Here is a 13635-nt window from a genome sequence, read left to right on the forward strand (position 1 = left end):
AAAAAATCAGTAGGAGGGTCGCGTGCGCCTCGGGGGAGGTAACAAAAAAAAGGAAAAAAAAAAAAAAAACACACATATGTACATACATATATTTGCATATATATTTATATGTGCATACATCTAGACGTGTGACGACGGGGCAAAATTGGAAAAAAACGAAAAGTGAAAAGGGGGCGGTAACCCTGAATGCCAGTCGAGTGGGCACCTGACTGGGAGATAAACGGCATCCGTTCACCGCAACACTTCATGGCAACTCCTCGCCGCTACTCTCCATGGCAACTCCTCACCGCGCGACCGGGCGAAACTTGGTGAGCTCGCGCAGGAAGGGGTGGATGAACTTTTTCCGTCGTCTCCGGGAGTCCCTGCGGATGGTCGTGGCCTTGGGGTGGACGTTCCAAACCATGATGGTGTGGTCATCCGAGGCGGATACCATGTAGGGGAACTTGGAGCTCGCGAGGGGCCATATAGCAATGCTGACAGTGGCAGCGTGTCCATTTATCACATCTAGAAGAAATCCCTTAGTTTTGTGCCAAATGTAAATTAAGCTATCCTCACTGCCGCTAATAACATAATCTTCTTTCTTCCCCCCGAAAGTGGAGTGTACGATGAACCTCCCCTGTTTGTGTCCTCGATATGTCTGAATAATATACCTATGTTTCACGTCCCATAATTTTACAGTGGGTCTCTGATCAGCTATGTTCACCAGGATATGATTATACAAGCTAGAAGCACACACAGATGTGATGGTATCATATTCAGGTAAAATATATAGCTCCTTTTTTATAGCAAAATCTATCACACGTACATTTTTATCTGATGGAACTGCAATCAGGTATTTCTCATTGTTGGTGAAAACAAAATTCTGTATCCTTGTGCTAAAGGACCAAGCGTAGACAACTGAAAAACCCTTCAGTTCTTTATTCAACTTGGTGCAATATATTTTTTTGTCGAATGCAGATGATATGATCGTAGAATCGTCTTTTGACCAGTATATCGACGTGATAGGCCCGTTGTGCATTGTCAGGCTCAATTTTTTTTTATTACTTTTTGGACTCCAAATGATGATATTGGAGTCGTTAGAACCGGACACTAGGTACTTACTGTTGTGACTCCATATGACATAACTCACTCCATCCACGTGACCATTCCATTCCCTTAGTTTGTTAAATGGGTAAAGTCCCTTCCATAGAATTATGCTCTTATCTTTGCTTGCCGAGGCAATGTACTTTCCATTTTTCGATACATTTACATACCACACCTCGTCCTTATGACCTTGCAAAATTTTGATACAATAGTATGGCAGCTTTATTTTTTTACATTGGTGATTTTTTAGCAATGACAGGGTAAACGTTTTTCTTTTTCCAGCCTCCTCACAGATGCCGTTATGGGTCCCGTCTTGTCTGTTAATTTGCTTTTTTCTTTCCTCTCGCACTTTTTTTTGTTTTTCTTCATGTTTCCCCTCCTGACGCACGTTGTGGTAATCCTGACCCGCTTGCAAGTGCAGTGTCTCATCTGCACCGTTGCATCCTTCAAGGGTTGCCCTGTCCCCCTTTCTAGTACCTCCTTCAGTTTCATTTCCCCCATCGTGTGGGATTACGAATCCCTTCTCCTGTGCATTAACAAATCCGTCATTCAAATTAATCACATTTTTAGCACTCGATATGTTACTTCCTTGCTGTATTTTGTGTTTTCCAACAATGAGCTCACTTGTACTTTTCCCCAGTATGACCTCTCCCTTCTGCTGTTCGCTTGTGGATCCGTTCAGGGTGCATATTTTGGGTCCGCTGCTCGCAATCTTCGCGTACTTTCTGCATGCCGTGGACTTGGCTTTTTTCAAGATGGCTTCCTTCAGGCAAGGGAAGGGGTTGGCGAACAGTGTGGTCGCGCTGGTCACCTTGGCATTCATACCAGTATTAGCACTAACATTCGCGCTGACATTCGCGCTGTCGCTCGTGCTTTCTCTCGTGAGAGACGTGTGGACATTCTCGCCTGGCGCGAAGCCCGCCTCCACTGCTTCTCTCGGTAGCAGCGTGCACTTGAGCTTTGTGCTTTTTCTTACGGGCTGGTCACTGGTCACGTTAAACTGATTTTCCCCTACGAGTTCATCGTCCCACAGGAGGGTTGTTGTGTTAATATAGTTGCCTGGCTTATCGGGCGGCGGCTCGTTCGGCAGCGTTTTGTTTAGCGGCGTTTTGTTTAGCAGCGTTTTGTTTAGCAGCGTTTCGTTCGGCAGCGCTTCGTTTAGCACCGTTTCGTTCGGCAGCGCTTCGTTTAGCACCGTTTCGTTTAGCACCGTTTCGTTCGGCAGCGCTTCGTTTAGCAGCGTCTCGTTGGAGGTAAGCTCGCAGGGAATGCCCTTGTCCGCTCCCGCGTCGTCTAGCCTGACATAGGCGTCTGACCCTGCCAAGTCTGCACGGCCACTCTTGGGATTCACCTTGTGGTAGTACAAGGAGCATTCTCCCCCCACGTTCTGGTGATACCTAGAGAAGTCGCTCACACTAAAGTTCAGTTCATCCTCCGTTTTGGTATTCTTTTTTTTATTCAAACATGAGTTGGTGGCATGGTCCACTTGGTTCTTGTAATCCGATTTTTTTTGCTTCTTAAATTCATATCTTTTGGCTTTACACGCTGCGCTGCAAGGGGTGGTGGGCTGAACTCGCGTCATTTTCTGCGCGTTGGCGTTCGGATCGGCTGAGTCCACGGAGTCTGCAACGTTCGCTCCATTTGCAACGTTCACTCCATTTGCAACGTTCACTCCATTTGCAACGTTCACTCCATTTGCAACGTTTACTCCATTTGCAGCGTTTACTCCATTTGCAGCATTCGCTTCGTTGGCGGCACCCGCCTCGATGGAGGCGTCGAGCTCGTCTCGTCCCTTCTTCCTCTGCAGAAGCGCACTTATGAGCTTCACCTCGGAGAAGTTATTATGGAACAAGCAGTTGTCAACCTGGTATTTCAGTGACTGATGAAGCAAAATGGCTAGTCTCCTCGGAGGAAGAATAACGTGTTCAGGTAACAAGCGATTTATTTTTTCAAACAATAATTTACGTGAATTCTTCACCTTGGTCTGGTAATTTTTTTTTCTCTTTTTTGTCAAGTGGGTACTATTCATGGACATAAAAAAAGTTGTGCACTCGTGTAATCTGTTGTAGGTATCCTCGTCGAAGCAAAACTTGGCTAGCTTATTTCTTAGACATCTCAGAGCAGCAAAATGCTTTCCTTCATATAGATACTCTATAAAGCATTGCTCATATAGTAGGAACGAAATAGCCTTTATGATTTTTTTATGTACACGTATGCTTTTCAAGTTACTGATTGCATTTTTCCATTTCCCTGAGAGGACATTCTTGTGCATTTCCTTCACTATTGGTTGCTCCAGTTCGATGCCACTTTCTAACTCCAAATGTTTGGCTGATTTTTTATAACCCATATTTTTTATGGCTTGGATTAGGAGGAGAATGACATCTTTCTTTAGGAGTCCTTCCCATATGGAGTCTCCGCTGCTCGGTTTGTGATTTCCTTCGCTGGCTTTTCTGCGCTTGTGGTTTTTGCCTCGATTGGAGGCGCGACTTGAGCTACCGTAGCTGCATCGGCTCTCGCTGAAGTCGCTACTTCGGTTTCCGCAGCAGCTGCTACTACAGCTACTGCTGGGCGGGCTGCAATAGCAGCTGCTCTGGTTGCTCGTGTGCCCCCTGCTGTGGATACCATCATCGCCGCTTCCGCTATCTCTCCCGATATAACGGCTATCGCTTCCACCATCTCTGCCGCTATAACCGCTATCGCTTCCACCATCTCTGCCGCTATAACCGCTATCGCTTCCACCATCTCTGCCGCTATAACCGCTATCGCTGCCACCCACTCCTTTTTCCCTTTTTTTCTTTTTTCTTCTTCTCATTACCCTTGATCTCCCCTCTCGTGGGTTTTTTTCCCCTAGCCCTCTTAAGTTTATTCACCCCATTTCCATCCAGGCCATTTTCCCAGCCCTGTTTTTCCCGTTCCTCATGCTCTCGGTAAACCTCCTGTCCTCCTCCCACATCGACATCCAAATAAAATTGGGACTCGTTCGGGTGGGCCCAACTCAAGTCGGTATTATTACAAACAGGAACAAGGGCACTGCCATCCTGCGTGTACGTGTACATTCTATTGGAAGTAGCTTTATCTATGCTGATCTGTTCATCGTATTTTGCAAAGTGATTACTTGATATGTTGGCTACTCCATCTTGTGTGTACTCATTTGTATGTACCTTCTTCGTGCGGAACGAAGTGGACTGAATTTCATTTTGAGTATTTCCTTCGAAAGAATTTAACATATTCCAGTGCTTGAATTTTTTCTTAATAACATGACTTGTTTCCTCCTGTCTTTTTCTTTTTTCGCGATTAATGATACTTGTTACATTCATAACGATTATGAGAGGGGGGATGTACTTTATTGTCTGCTGTGGAGGGTCACATTAAAGCGCTATATAGCTATACACATATGTGTGTGCGTCGGCAGGATGCGGAGGGAGGCATCACGTGTGCGAGGCTCGGGCCTTCTCTAAGGCCTCCTCTCGGAATCCGCGATGGGAGGGGGACGATTGAACAAAATGGAAAAAGCGTTTGCAGCAGGAGCTGCCGACGGGATTGCACGGGGGGAGTAAAAATTGTGAAAAAACAGAAAAAAAAAAAAAAAATAGCTAAAAATTACGATATTTTACCTTAACCGTTCAGGCAAAAAAGGGATAACTTTTCGTGCCTTCTCCCCAAAAAAAAAAAAGTAACACAAGTATAATACAGGTAAAAAGCGTAACACAAGAATAATACAGGCAAAAAGCGTAACAGAAGTAACAGAGATATAACGCGTAACACACGTAACTCAGGTAAAACGCGCAATACATGTAATAAACGTAATTTACTCCATCAACGCGTTAACGGCTGTAAACTCCTTTGACACACGAAGTGGCAAAAACGTTATTCGGGTGCAGCATCAATACGCATAAGCTTAAACGGTAAAGGGGAAAGGGGGACGCGTGTGTACGTGCCACTTATGCTTGTAAGAAAACATACGAGACGAAGGGGGAAAAAAAAGAAAAGAAAAAGGCACAAAAAGTGGCTCCTTCGCCCTTGAGCGTAAGCAAGTTTTAGTTTTTACAATTCACCTAACACCACCTCTTTTTTTCCTTGTTCCCTTTGTGAATGGTTTCATTTGGGACTTTTGCGTTTTCCCCTATTTTGCTCGTTCCGTTTGTGCTTGTTTACTTGTAATTTTTCTTTACGAGCTTTGCCGGTTGGCCCTTCTTTACAATGTGAAGAATGGCCAGTTTGCCTCGTCAGCTGGGCAAGGTGGCTTTATTCGTTCGATTCGCTCCTTCGCTTCGCTTGTTAGCTAAACCTGCTTGATATATATATGTATATATGTTTTTTTTTTTTTTTTTTTTTTTTTTTTTCCTTCTACCTTCCACATTCACATCAATTTGTTCCTCCCGCTCGTGGCCTTTTTTTTTTTTTTTAAAAATTCGCATGGCTTTATGTCGTGTACGGATGCGCTAGGCACTCCCTCACATGTGTGCCCCCCCCTCGGCGTGCATACGCTTTTACGCGAATACCTGTATACATGCATGCGTGTACTCCTGTACGCGTGCACATGTGCGTATTCCTTCGTATGCAGTCATATGCCAGCTCCACTGAGCACGCAAAGGCGTACACCTTTATGCTTGCATTTAAACGATCGTGTGCCTGCACATATCTACATGCATCGGTACATGTGCGCTACGGCAAGCACCATCTGTTCGCGCGTTTGAGGTTTAGGGGAAGGTGATGAGGTCCTACCATTCATCAAGGTTATAGCAGTGAACAGAAAAAGGGGGGGAGAATAGAAAACAAAAAAAAAAAAATAGTCCCAATTTTTTTTTTCTCCTTCGGATGGTCAGTCTTCCTGTTCGCGGTGTTACCCAACTTAGGTGTCCATTTTGTACCCCCCCATCCATGTCAAATGGAAAAAGCGGTTTGTTAAGTAAACCCTACTTGGAATCGAAGTTGCTGCTGCGCTGAGTTACCACGTTCCTTTTTTTGACGCCCGCGGGTTATATATTTCCCCCGTAAGGACACTCCCCCATGTTGGGAAAAGAACAGGCGGGTACGCACAAACATGTATAGCCGTTTATTTGCCTACTGAAAGGGGTCACACCCCCCCCATCGTGTAAAACCATCAATATGGACGAACAGCATTTCGGAAGGTCTCACCGTGGGGAAGTCATCGCATGAAAGAGTTTTCTTCTTCAAAAAAAAAAAAGTTTAGCTTTTTACCTTTCCCCCTTTTTTTTTGCGCACACAGGAGGGGGGGGAAAAAAAAACGCACTGCCCATGTGTTATACAAATAGGTACAACTACCTTGCGGTGCCAATATAAAAGGAAAAAAGAGCAAAATGTATTTTTGAGTGAACGTGTGCGGAAGGGCAACAAAATGGCGCGCTTTCTCGATGTGTCAAAATTTCCGTCCGGGCAAGCAGTGCTTTTCACAAGGGGGTTAAAGAAAGTAGACAAATCGAAATGGGCGGGGAAAACGGACCAGCAACACCTAAGCAGACGTTCAACCGGAGCTGCTACACACATTTTGGCGCGCTAGATTGCCATTCTTTCGCGTGTAACTTGTCCACGTAAGGAACATTGCTGTCTCTTCCAATTTTTTTTCACTTTCACAAAATGGTTCTCCCTCCCAATGTATGCCACATCATTTAAGGGGACAACTCGGATGAATCCCCGAAATAAATTACAATCCTTATTTGGAGGGTGGGTTGTTCCCCATGGAGAATGTCAACCCTGGTCCCACTTTTCATTTAGCTGGTGGGTAAGGTGCTCATGAATGATGTGGAGAGAAGTATTCGACATTTTGGAAAATACTTGGTGACACGACCCAACCCCCCTTTGGTTTTATTTCCCCTTTTTTTTAAACCAAAAAAATGTGAAAGGATATTTGCCAACATGTACCCTTTTACCTTCTCCCAGTTATCACTCTACCTTTGCGTTGTCTAACTTGGTGACCGTGGGGAAAAACCACATTGTGGGGTTCCCTTGGGGGATAGGAGGAGGAGGATTTATGTGGACTGTTCCCCCTGCATGGGTAGCATTCCCAAAATGAGAGTCAAAGGAAGAAAGGAAAACCCTCGTCACCCACGTCCATGAAAAATCCATTCTATACACTTAACACGGTAAGCGCGCGGAGAAAAAGAAGAAAAAGAAGAAAAAAAAAATAACTGCAAAGAATGGAACAGAAATAGTGTCCCCCTTTTGTGGGTGTCGCAAAATGGGATGTTTCGGCTGGACAATCGTTACGGAATTGGACTGCTTCTGTTGAGGTGAAGGGTATATTAATTTTGTGGCGGGAAGATTATCACTCCAAAAGGAAGTAATGATATGGCCTCTTTTTTTTTTTTTTTTTTTTTTCGGTGGGTGATTTCTCCCCGCACGATTCTTACCCAAGAAAATATGCATTCCATTTCGCTGCTGTTTATTCCTCCTCTCTTTGCAATTAAACCCGGAAGAGGTAAATTATGGTCCCACCACTTGGCATAACGTTTTTCTTTTTACATGTACGCGCATTTTGGCGTGGACTGATGGGGATACGACATTCCTCACAACTGTGCGGATTTTTTTTTTATTATTTTTTTTTTTCTGTACATAATTGAAACGAGTGAAGGGGGGTGGAAGTGTGGCCCATCGCGAGTGATCATACGTGTGAGCGTCCCTGTCAGTGTACCTACGCGCACGCTATTTATATACACTTATTTATGTTCCTAACGTAGTAACAAGGGGGAGTTGCTTTTTTTTGCCCTCGCGCCTGTGTCCATGCCTCCACGCCAAGCAGATGTTCTTCTTTAGGAAGAAGGAAACCCCCGCCGAGGGGGCGCAGGGGGAGGAGGAGAAGCAGAAGGAGAAGGAGAAGCAGAAGGAGGAGGAGAAGCAGAAGGAGGAGGAGAAGCAGGAGGAGAAGCAGAAGCAGGAGGAGAAGGAAAAGGACGAAGTGGTAACTCAAGAGATGTCCCAGGAGATGTCCCAGGAGATGTCCCAGGAGAAGGCCCAGGAGAAGGCCCAGGAGAAGGCCCCAGTTAGCAACCCCTTTCAGAACATCCAAAAGGGTAGCCAGGAGGGGAAGACAGAAAACGATTTGCTACAACATGATGGTGAAAGGGAAGGGGAAAGAAAAAAGAAAAAAGAAAAAAAAAACAGCTTAGAGGAGAAAAATGAGAAAGAGCTAGCCACCCAAATGGGAAACGGCGGAGACAGTGATCATACAAACGGACAAGTAAAGCATAGCAAAGTTGCGCACGACGAAGGGACAACTCCCCCTAGTGGGAACCATGTCCGGAGGGACACGTATAGATTGATTCCCAGCGGAATAAAAAAGAAAAAAATCAACCTGTACAGCTCCTCTAGCTCTTCCGATGCCTCTTCGAATGAAGACCTATTTATCGGTAAAAGTAATAAAAGGAAAATGGAGACCCTCGAAGTGGGGGAATACGACCAAATTAGGAAGAAGGACAAAAGGGAGGAATCCCAACGAGATAATCAAGTCAGTAGTGGCACTACTATCACCAACAGAGTTAGTGGGAACAGCAAAATATTTGCCAACGTTAGCAGTGGGGGTGACAAGCTAATTTTCTTAACAAAAAGGGACAGAGAAGAAATGAAGCGAAAGGCGGACAAAAAAGAAAGTGAAAGAATTCCTATGGGGGAGGAAGACCTTCATAGGAGAAAGTTCCATGAGAAGGAGGTCGAAGACGCAAAGGGGAGGAAGAAGGAGGTCGAAGACACAAAGGGGAGGAAGAAGGAGATCGATGCGAAGACCGATGCGAAGACCGATGCGAAGACCGACTCGAAGGATGACAGGCATAGGCTAAGGAGGAACTCCGAGTCGAATGAGGAGGCAAGGAGGCGAAAGCTGTCAAATGGGGACTCGGCCGAGGAGGAAAGCGGCGGAATTGGGGGAAGCGGCGGAAGAAGTGGAAGCGGCGGAAGAAGTGGAAACGGCGGAAGGGGCGCGGAGAGCCGCTTGAGCCCCCCCAGCGCGTACGCCAAGGTGGAGTCGTCCCTGGCGGAGCTGAACATGCTTAACATAAGCGCCATCGAACGGGACAGCCAAAGGGAAAAGGAGTTGGAAACAATTAAGCAGCAATATTTGGGACTAAACAAAAAGAAGAAGAAGATGCAGAAGCCGTCAGAAAAATTTAGAAACATTTTCAACTTTGAATGGGATCAATCGGAGGACACCTCCAGAAATGACACGAACCCGTTATACCAGAACAGGCTAGAGCCGCAGTTGCTCTTCGGACGAGGGTACATCGCAGGTATAGACGTCCGAGAGCAGAGAAAGAAAAATAATTTCTACGATAAGTTAGTGCAAAATAGGATTAACTTTAGTGTGAAGAAAGGAGCGGTTGAGGAGAATTCCCTCAAAAAGGAGCTCCACCATAGGGGCGGCACAAAGGCGGGCAGTAACAGCGAGCATGGTGCTAGGAGCAGCTGGGAGAATGGCCCTTCTGGCAGCTGGGCGAATGGTGCTTCTGGCAGCTGGGCGAACGGTCCTTCTGGCAGCTGGGCGAACGGTGCTTCCGACAGCTGGGTGAATAGTTCATCTAGCCATTTAGACATGTCAGCCATGGCGAACACGCCGAACCCAATGGAGCATCTAACGAACCCGAATAATCACTCCTTGAGTAGAAGCAAAACGGGGGAATTCATTTACGAACCGAAAGTGAATAATATCATTTTGGATGTTCATAACAAACACTGGAGTGAAAAGAAGAGAGAAGAAATGACGGACAGAGATTGGAGGATATTCAGAGAGGACAACGAAATTTACATCAAAGGAGGTATCGTTCCAGCACCCATCAGAAGATGGGAAGAGTCCAACCTTTCTAGCGATTTGTTAAAAGCTATTAAAAAGGCAAAATATGAAAAGCCCACTCCAATCCAGATGCAAGCTATACCTATAGCTCTCGAAATGAGGGATCTAATCGGCATCGCAGAAACGGGTTCAGGAAAAACAGCCGCATTTGTTCTACCCATGCTTGCTTACGTGAAACAACTCCCACCATTGACATATGAAACGTCTCAAGATGGACCATACGCTCTTATTATCGCCCCATCGAGAGAATTAGCCATCCAAATTTTTGACGAAACGAATAAGTTTGCATCCTACTGTTCATGTAGAACCGTAGCAGTGGTAGGAGGAAGAAACGCAGAAGCACAAGCATTTGAGTTGAGAAAAGGAGTGGAAATTATCATAGGTACTCCAGGAAGGATACAGGATTGCTTAGAAAAAGCATACACTGTCCTAAACCAATGTAACTACGTTATCTTGGATGAAGCAGATCGAATGATGGATATGGGGTTTGAAGATTCTGTGCATTTTATTTTAGATAAAATTCCAACATCTAATTTGAAGTCAGAAGATGATGCTTTAGCTTTACAAGAAGAAATGATGGCAAAGGCTGGACATCGTCTGTACAGGTTGACACAGATGTTTTCTGCTACGATGCCTCCAGCTGTGGAAAGGCTGTCAAGGAAGTACCTTAGAGCTCCAGCTTATATATCCATTGGAGATCCTGGAGCTGGTAAACGATCGATAGAACAGAAATTGGAATTTACTACAGAAGGAAAGAAGAAACAGAAACTGCAAGAACTTTTAGAGGAGTATGAAGCACCTATTATCGTTTTTGTGAATCAAAAGAAGGTGGCAGATATTATTGCTAAATCGATTAGTAAGATGAAATTTAGGGCAATTGCTTTACATGGTGGGAAGGCACAAGAATTGAGAGAACAAACTTTGAATTCTTTTAAAAATGGAGACTTTGACATATTGGTAGCTACGGATGTTGCTGGGAGAGGTATCGATGTGCAGGGCGTCAAACTTGTGATAAACTTTGACATGCCGAAAGATATTGAGTCGTATACACACAGGATTGGACGTACTGGGAGAGCTGGCATGAAGGGACTGGCCATTTCGTTTGTCACCGAGCAGGACTCCCACTTATTTTACGACTTGAAGCAGTTCCTCATATCTTCCAACAATATCGTACCCATGGAGCTGGCCAACAACCCCGCATCCAGGGTGAAGCCTGGCTCGGTCATGCACGCCCCGAAGAAGCCCCAAGTCATGTATAAGGGCTAACACGGGGGTGGAGAAGTGGGGATAGGAGGTGAAGGAGGCGAAGGAGGCGAAGGAGGTGAAGGAGGCGAAGGAGGCGAAGGAGGTGAAGGAGGCGAAGGAGGCGAAGGAGGCGAAGGAGGTGAAGGAGGCGAAGGAGGCGAAGGAGGGGGGCATAGTTGCGACCTGAGCCTGGTTGAGGGAAGGACAGGTGGATATGCCCCCACGCATGAGAACGAGAACTACGTGTGTGTCCCACCTTTGTGTACACTCCACAGTTTCGCGAAACGATATCACAGCGTTGTGAAAAGTTTTTTTTTTTTTTTTTTTTTTCCCATAGAGGGGTACCTACCGTGGGGTGACAAATCGGGCCGAACTCGCGCGCACAGACGAACTGGGCCCACCAGTAAATGAAGGGGCACGTCCCCCTTTTACGGGACGTGAGTACACCGCTGCGTCTTTTTTCCATCTCTTCGCTCCGCGCAAGTCGAACATTTGCATACCGTTTTTGGTTCCCCCACCCCGTGATGGGGTCAGGTCATTCCCCGTAACTCCGCGTAGCAATTGAAGCTCTTTTTTTTTTTTAATGGAAGCGCCGCAGGGTGGAGTTGGTCCCGCGGGGAGTTAGCTTGCCCGTGTGCACACGTGTATGCGTGCGTTTGTTTTTTTTTTTTTTCATTCTTTCGTTCTTTATTTTTTTTCCCTCTTCTTCTTTTTCCGCTTCTTCTTACGCTTCTTCTTCCGCTTCTTCTTACGCCTCTTCTTTTTTTTTTCCTTTCCGGCGAATACACAACTGCGGTAAGCTCTTCCAATCCAAGTGACCATTCGATTTGTCAAAACTGGGTCTGTGTAGATCACCCTTTTTGTGCGCAGTTAAGTGGTGAGGCGGTGAAGCGGTGAGGCGGTGAAGTGGCGAAGCGGTGAAGTGGCGAAGTGGTGATGCGGTCAATAGACCAATCGGCCAATCGACCACTCGGCCAATCGGCTGAACGATGTGAGGAGGGCACTCAGCAAGCGCACCGTCGTGAAGACATGAGCGACGGATTGGTGACCCCCCTTTTTGTGTTCCATTTGGCACCCCACTCCTCTCGATAACTTTTTTGGTCTTGCCGTATGAAGGCTAGCTCTCCCACGAGGGTACCCAAGACATTTCATATGTAAAAGGAAAAAGCATGACTTATAGTAGAAAAAAAAAATGGAAGAGTATGACACAGAAGCAGATGTACCAAGGACAGAAAATAAATACATTACGTACCTTCCAATTGTTTTAGAAAATATGATAAAAGTAAACAGAGGGAAAGGGAAAATCACAAGCTTTCATGCATCCAAAGTACCAGAAATATCGATTAAGAATTATATTCAACGGATTGGAAAATACACAGGATGCAGTAATGAATGCTTTGTCCTTTTAATCATATATCTTGACAGAATTGTGAAAATAAATACAGATATTACTTTGTCTCTTTTGTGTATCCATAGACTGCTCATAACAGCTATCATGATTGCTGCGAAATTTTTTGATGACTTATACTACTCCAATGCGTTTTATGCTAAAGTTGGAGGAGTTTCTACGGAAGAGATTAACAAATTGGAGGGTATTTTTCTCCATCTGATCGATTACAATTTGTTTGTATCCTCAGAGGAGTACAATCTGTATAGATACTCCATATCTTTGGCTGTGGAGCGGTACTTGCGCAGAACCCATGTTGGGGGGCAAGTCGGCATGGGGGCAGATAAGAAGCTGGGGCCAACCAACGGGGGGGACCATCACAGGGGGAGTCATCATAGGGGTAGCCATCACGGGGGGGGCCATCACAGGGGGAACTGTGCCAGCCGTCCAGCCCCCGTCGCAAAGCCCTATAACTTGTTTAACTACACCACTCCACACAGGACCAATATTATGTTCCTGAAGCCGGGGAATGGCCACAATTTTCAGACCCCGCGCGGGGGGTAGAACCGCGTCGAGTAGGTCACTCTGGGGAGTAGCGGTCCAAGACGAGAAACAAATCCGCTTTCCCATGCGGAACCCCCCAAAATGGGTAGCTTCCACCGACAAGCGCCACCTTTTATTTTAACGCTGACTTGCCGTCCTTTTTTTTTTTTTTGTAATCCCTCCTCCCGTACATGCATGCAGAGGGGTACACGTACGCATGTATATGTCCCCCTTTGGTAACTTTGCACTTTCTTCTTTTTTTTTTTTTTTTTTTTTTTCCTATACCGTGGTGCGAGAGGGTTTTGTTCTTTCGATGTTATTCGTTACTGGGAGGTAACCCACGTTGTGCAGTTTCTCCCCAATTTTATGTCCAACCAAGTGGGTCAAATGGAGAGGAAAAAAAAAAAAAAGAAAAACGCATCATCGTAGTTATATTAACAGATTGCCAAGTGAGTGTGAACAACCAGACCGATTCGTCTTCCCGCACGAAACGCATACGTGGCGAAAGGGGGTCTTCTCTGCCTCGCCCTGCTGTTCACTTCGCGTGTGTCCCTCTGCATGGGGGAGAGAGATACCG

At 45.7% G+C, this 13635-nt stretch overlaps 3 protein-coding genes across 3 annotated transcripts; 2 read left to right on the top strand and 1 right to left on the bottom strand.

The window, feature by feature from the left end:
• Positions 1-283: 283 nt before the first annotated feature.
• Positions 284-4310, bottom strand: PCYB_102310 (WD-repeat protein; the record flags this gene model as incomplete). The annotated part of the gene is made up of 2 exons (XM_004222780.1): positions 284-3644; positions 4138-4310. 2 exons carry the CDS (start codon positions 4308-4310, stop codon positions 284-286), a joined length of 3534 nt encoding a protein of 1177 aa, XP_004222828.1.
• A 3533-nt stretch (positions 4311-7843) lies between these two features.
• PCYB_102320 (pre-mRNA splicing factor RNA helicase PRP28) lies at positions 7844-11487 on the top strand (the record flags this gene model as incomplete). Its single annotated transcript, XM_004222781.1, has 2 exons — positions 7844-11136; positions 11466-11487. The coding sequence occupies 2 exons, from the start codon at positions 7844-7846 to the stop codon at positions 11485-11487; spliced, it is 3315 nt and encodes a 1104-aa protein (XP_004222829.1).
• Positions 11488-12320: 833 nt separating this feature from the next.
• PCYB_102330 (cyclin2 related protein) lies at positions 12321-13073 on the top strand (the record flags this gene model as incomplete). The annotated part of the gene is made up of 1 exon (XM_004222782.1): positions 12321-13073. A coding segment is annotated over one exon (753 nt), but the record flags the coding sequence as incomplete, so codon positions are not given.
• Between the last annotated feature and the right edge of the window lie 562 nt (positions 13074-13635).

Source organism: Plasmodium cynomolgi, chromosome 10, assembly GCF_000321355.1.
Source record: "Plasmodium cynomolgi strain B DNA, chromosome 10, whole genome shotgun sequence".
NCBI classification, from domain to species: domain Eukaryota; phylum Apicomplexa; class Aconoidasida; order Haemosporida; family Plasmodiidae; genus Plasmodium; species Plasmodium cynomolgi.